This window comes from Phalaenopsis equestris, unplaced genomic scaffold (assembly GCF_001263595.1).
Source record: "Phalaenopsis equestris unplaced genomic scaffold, ASM126359v1 Scaffold000098, whole genome shotgun sequence".
NCBI classification, from domain to species: domain Eukaryota; kingdom Viridiplantae; phylum Streptophyta; class Magnoliopsida; order Asparagales; family Orchidaceae; genus Phalaenopsis; species Phalaenopsis equestris.
Genome location: NW_018164540.1, coordinates 1138850 through 1145136, shown reverse-complemented (window position 1 = coordinate 1145136; position 6287 = coordinate 1138850). Strand labels below are relative to the sequence as shown.

At 34.3% G+C, this 6287-nt stretch overlaps 1 protein-coding gene across 1 annotated transcript in view; it reads left to right on the top strand.

The window, feature by feature from the left end:
* The window catches only part of LOC110020471 (ubiquitin carboxyl-terminal hydrolase 12-like), a 68933-nt gene that overhangs the window by 29285 nt on the left and 33361 nt on the right, over positions 1 to 6287 (top strand). Inside the window, exons 22-26 of the mRNA XM_020718585.1 lie at positions 3455 to 3510; positions 3599 to 3776; positions 3866 to 3967; positions 4047 to 4118; positions 4358 to 4423. Of these exons, the coding sequence (XP_020574244.1) occupies positions 3455 to 3510; positions 3599 to 3776; positions 3866 to 3967; positions 4047 to 4118; positions 4358 to 4423 (474 nt within the window). The remainder of the gene's footprint in view (positions 1 to 3454; positions 3511 to 3598; positions 3777 to 3865; positions 3968 to 4046; positions 4119 to 4357; positions 4424 to 6287) is intronic.

The window sequence follows — 6287 nt, the reverse complement described above, 5'->3', positions numbered from 1 at the left end:
CGTCTTTTATATATATATATTTTTTTTTTTAAAATGGAAAGCACAATATACTCTCATCTTGGATGGAGTTCGAGGTGTTCAAGGATGTGGTGATACGAACTATCTTTTTTTAGGCCGTGAAATAAGTACCAATAAGACTAGCATTGGTTGTTCAAGAAGTCTATGAGTTCAAGGAACTAATATCAAATATAGGGCAACCCCTACCGAGAGTAGTTCAACATATTATTGCTTCAAACAAAGATGAGAAATTTTGGTGCTATTTATAGAAGATTCTATGAAAGAAGTTGACTACTGAGTTTCAATTCAGTTTAGCAGTGTACATATACACAAATTGACTAACATGGGTGATGAGCCATAGCTTTGCGGGAATGAACATTCTTCAGTACGATTCAAATCTTTTCAATGAAGAAGGAGAAAAGCCTCTCCAAGTCGGGGAGAATGAAGTGGAAGCTCCCCATATAATCGCGGGATCGAAAATCTCGCAATCTCACAATTGCGAGACCCCACATTACTCAATTTTCTGCAGTCACGGAATATCAGAGGAGCAGTTTCTGTTCGATTGACTATTTCTGTTAGAATTGTTATAGTTTCTATTTTATTTCCTATTTTTATTTTTTTATGATTTTTTTCTATTAGGAACTTTTTATATGTTGTTTTTTCTAATTTAGGCGACATTGACTTCTGTTTTGAGTATTTTTGGAGATTGTAATATCTGTCTGCCTTAAGGAATATTGTATCTTCTTTTTGAAAGAGGCCTGTGTGTAGGTTGTGCAGGAACAAGTGGTGAACCTCCTCGTTATTTTTACATTGTTGTTTTGAAGGTTTTTTTTTTATGCTCAGCCGGGGCAGCTGTTAAACAACCCCTATCCGTGTCCAGATGCCGTTGAACTCACTTATTATTATTCTATCGTTACTCCACAACCCCATCTTCGCTAGATGCATTTTCTAAACGCTTTCTAGGAGCCCTAGAGCGGTATCAAAAAAATTCCCCGTATTGCTTACACAATGTAATTTAGGTCCTCTTGTCCTTGGCATTAAATCTTTATCGGCCAATTTGTCTGTTGGATTCAAGAAGGCCTTCTTCAATGACGGCTTTGAAGATAAACTCTGCATGAACATTACTCATGGATTTCACTCTTGTTACTGCTAATAAAGTTTTTATACTAAAAAAATCACTATCTAGCTTGAAATATTTCCCATGAGCCGGATTTGATTGATCCCTTGATATGGCTTCACTCAATATCAGGTCAACCACACAATGTTTATAGAAACATCTCCTGAAGTTAAATTAATATTTTGATGGTGTATTCTGATTTTGTTGTCCTTGCAGGGAATTTCATTATCGAAATGAATAAAGATCAAAGGGCTCCTAGCTACCAACTCTTAAATTAAAGAATTAGGAATCTCAAATACTTTAAGGGAATTAAGGTAGCTTGCTCTCACAAATGGATACTTATAGCTCAACACAAATATATTATTTTCATATTGAAAGAAGCAGGAGTATCAATTTATTCCATTGGGCCCAAATGCTTAAATTATGATGAAAAAGGATGATCCTCCTGCTGATAAATGCTAGTATTAAAGCTTGGTTGGTAACTCATCTGTCATTAACATTAGATTTGATATTGGCTTCTGTGAGCATGGTCAGCCAGTTTATCAGTTAGCCTACAGAAAAACATAGGAATGTTGTGTTTTGGATTCTAAATATACTTAAAATAACTCTGGTGGAAAGGCTGTTTTTGCTTAAGAACATTGAAGTTTAGATGTTAATCGAGCATGATTAGGCACTAACTGCAGGTTGCTTTAGGTAACTGCACATTTTTATAAAGAATTCTGGTAACTTGAAGTAGCACAGAAGCATAATTTAGAGCAGTTTTGCGGTGCATTTTGAAGCAATGTAGCTAAAAAGACTCCGCAGTGAATTTTTTATGGTTGCAGAAGAACCAATAAAATTATTATGTGACAATGAAGGTTCAACATTGCGCGATTTAAGGCTTTTGAGGTTGATTACCACTTCTTCAAGGAAAAGATTTGCAGGCTTTATTTCTCTCTTATGCAGTCATCACATTTCCAGATTGTTGATATTCTAACTATCACACTTTCTAAAATTAAGTTTGAAATATTGAATTACTAGCTGGGAGTTTTAAATATTTACTGCCCAGCTTGAGAGGGAGTGTAGAATATCAGGAACAATAGTGAAATTCAATCATTAATTCTTGCATGAATCAATGAATAAATGCATATTCAACTTGTGGATTCAGGTTGTTAATGTTGCAGTGATCTGAGTTTTCATTGTTTGGAATGTTGTTTCTATTTTATCGAGGATTTATGTATTGGCTTTTGCTTATTGGTTCCACTTTTCAGTCCACTATTTTTGGGTCCATTCAATATATGTTATTCCTGAATCCCGAAATTTAGCTTCTCACCAGATTTAGTGTCTCCTGGATCCAAGATTATTTGCTTGTCTCCTGTTTTATTGGCTTAGCCGTCTTTCATTATTTTGTTTTTTCTCTGCTTTTTTATGGGCTTTATGTTCACTATTTTTTGGAACAAGAAAAGAAAATGCTTACCTGTTCTCCGCTTCTTTTCTTCACGAAGAGTAGTGTGGAAGTTATTATATTTGAGGGAGAGTGGAATCATTAAGTATTCAACAAGTTGTGGGAAATTTTCTTAAATGATTTGAGTATGTATTACAAATGGCAAATGATGCACTAGTAAGGCAAGTTGATAGAACTATCGTGAAAGGAATAAGATGAAAAATTTGAGATCTAATCTAATATGGCTAGAATTGTTGAAAAAAAACTTGCATAAACTGAAGTTTAGACCTCATATTGCACTCAATTGTATAACATTAAATAGCCAACTATAAAAATTGCTGGGATATGCTTAGTGACGGTGATGATGATAAGGTGACATTACTTTTTTTTTGTTTATGAACATTATTGATATTAAATTTATCGCATACAGTTTGACCACAGTATTTTTTTTTCTCCTCTTGGAATCTTTGTTTGATACAGGCCCCATTTATCTAATTAATGTTCAAACATGACTTCAATTCGGAGTACAATAAAATAGATGGCATTGAGAAGTCACAAATTTGGGATAAGTTATCTACTTTATTAATCTGTAGGCTCTCTGAATTATGGACTGATGATGAGCATCAAAAGAGCACTAGTTTGTTACTCGTATTGTTGAACAAATGATGCAAAATAAAGATTAGTTGTTCAAGGTTGTACTTCGCACCTGTTGTCAAATTGCTCTTTTATGGCCATTTGAAATGCCAAGTAAATTTTACATGAACAATTTTGTTTTCATTTGCACCGTTGTGTTATGAAATCTATAATGTATCACTTTGTGAGAAACAAATCTTTGACTACCTTATTATGTATGGTATTTCTTGATCATCTCCAATGGCCAAATTTATTCTATATTTATTTTCCAATGTATGTTTTAGGTTGTTCATTTCCGATCGCTGGAGAAGCCAAAAGAGGATGATTTTCGCTTAGAACTGTTAGTGTTTGAAAGTTAATCATATCAAGTACCATTTTGCTGCTTATGTTATTGAATTCTTTCCCTGTTTCTTTTTTATTTTTGTAAGGTCAAAGATTCATACCTATGATGATGTGGTAGAACGGGTAGCTCATCATCTTGGTTTGGATGATCCATCGAAAATTCGTCTTACATCCCATAATTGCTATTCTCAACAGCCAAAACCCCAGCCCATCAAGTATCGTGGTGTAGAGCACCTATCAGATATGCTGGTCCATTATAATCAGGTTATACTTTTTCTTATATGAGTGGCGCATCTTGAAAAATTCCAAGTTTTTGTTGATAGATACATTTGTTTATTTTTTCTTTGCTGTAGATTTCCGACATACTCTATTATGAAGTTTTGGACATCCCTCTGCCTGAATTACAAGGGTTGAAAACTCTCAAAGTTGCATTCCACGTTGCTACAAAAGATGAAGTGTGCCTTTTGCTCCTTTATTGTTTTTGTTGCTGCTATAAAATTTTTGGTGTTTTTTTAACTTGTGCTTCTTTTTTAGATTGTAATTCATAGTGTTAGACTTCCCAAAAACAGCACTGTTGGTGATGTTATCAATGATCTGAAAACTAAGGTAAATCTTTCTGGCTTTTTCTAAAATAATATCTAGAAACATATTCTTGAATCGGAACAGGAAGATGTGTTTTTTGATTCTTTGATAAACGATTCAGATCATGCTTGAAAGCGAGTTTGGAAATTGCTTTTAGTTGCAATATTATTTAGATTATAGTGGTTAACCATTTCTCCAGGCTAACAACTGTGTTCCCCTTTATATATATATATATATATATATTTATTTCAATTGTGATTTAGGTTGAATTATCTCATCCGAATGCTGAACTCAGGTTACTGGAGGTTTTTTATCACAAGATCTACAAGGTAATAATATACTTGTTTCTGCTGTAATTTCTGTGTTCTTTTTTTTTTTCATTTATTATGCATATACTCCTAGCTTTGTAACTCAGGACATGAAATGCTATTCAACTCAACTTTCTCTTCATGTTTTGTTGAAACTAGATTATGACTTGACAAATTGGAAAATCTTTACAGAATGCGATTCTGCAATATATCGCTAAAAAATGTTCTCTGATGTCTAATTTTATAATCTGGGGTGGAAAATGAAAGGCCACTTACAGGGGCAACCCTTTTCTGCGCTCTAGTTTGACAAGTGAATTACCTTGGAATGTAATTGAGTAAGTTTCTTGGGCTTACTGGGAGAAAAGGATTATGGTGGATGTTAGAAATCTGTTCGTTTGTCTTCCTTTATGATATGCTGTGGACCCTGTATTAGGTGTATTACAGTATTCTCAACTGTATTAAGTTCAGCTGTCGCTAGCAGTGCTTCTAGCTTTGATTTGGTGGCATGGGGATTTCTTTTGATAGTTATCTTAATAATAAATTTAATTTTCCAGTTGACATGGTTTCTTCTGCATCATTTGAGCACATGTAATTTGACATAATTCTCTTGGGCTTCGTTTCAACAAATTTATCGATGAGCTGATTTACTTGTCATGAGATTTTCACCAGCTCAAAAAACCACGGAGAGCTAAGCAAATACAAATATTGAATTGGGCTGATTAAACTCTCCCAATAGAGGCTTGAATGCGTAATATGTTGAGCACCAGCAACACCAATAGGCCAACACTTTACTGAGACTCATTATGTCAATGGGAGCTCATATCGAGCTTCGGATTATGGCAACTCGCTCTAGATTGCACGCACTTTGTTCCCTTACCATTGGAGGCTTGATCCCATTTGTTACCAAGGCTGAGCGTCAACGGCAACAACATGCCAACGTCATCAAACTAATCTCATTGAGGAGTAAATCTACTTTCTGATAGAGATGCCTTGCTTTGGATTGCATGCACTTTATTCCCGCATATATGAACTTCTCAAAGCTCTTGCACTCTTGTGGCATTAGATAATCTTACTTGCTTTCCATTTAAAAGCGGTAAGTTTCGTTGTTTTCCTCTTATCTAGATGAAACATTCCCTACTAGAATCATTTCATATTGTATTATTTTCTGGAAATGATAATATAAAATCTCATGTCTTTTCCAATTTCTTTTGAACCATTTGAATGCCAAAAATTTTATCGATTAGCTTTGTTGAATTTTTGGCATTAAGAGCTTTGAAATGATAGCTCCCCCTTGTTGATCAAAGATTTGAGGTATTCCACCACTTTTTGAAATATAAGGAAATAATTCGGTTGTTTGTTTTGAGGCTATGATTTGGTAGTTTCTGATAGAAAGGGCAGAAATGGCCTCCCCTAAATTTATAAAGAAACTATATTTCTAGTCATTTTTAATAAATTTTATTTAAGCGGAGAGAAATTATAAATTTGTGGAGAACATCAAAGCTGACCTCCATTTGGTGCCTCCATCATTTATCGATGATGTTTGCATATCGGAACTTCTCCTTTACCTCTTTAGTCAAATGATCTCTTTAATTGATAAGAGTATGATTGCATGGATCATCTTTTTACCTTTGAATTATTATGTTTTGCATCGTTTAGAGTTCAATATTAGATAGAGATTGATGTTGGCCCCCGTTGTCCTCTAACACTCAAATTTTGATGTCCATTAGTGGACATATTGCAACGCCATCCTTGCTCAGTTTATATTGTTTACTAGCACCAATGCTAATTGTTGCTCATCGTTGATTGACTCCTATCATCAATTTTTAGCATCAACACTTTTAGTCACCATTTTAAGAGAGTCCTGGCGAAAAATTTACTTTATAAA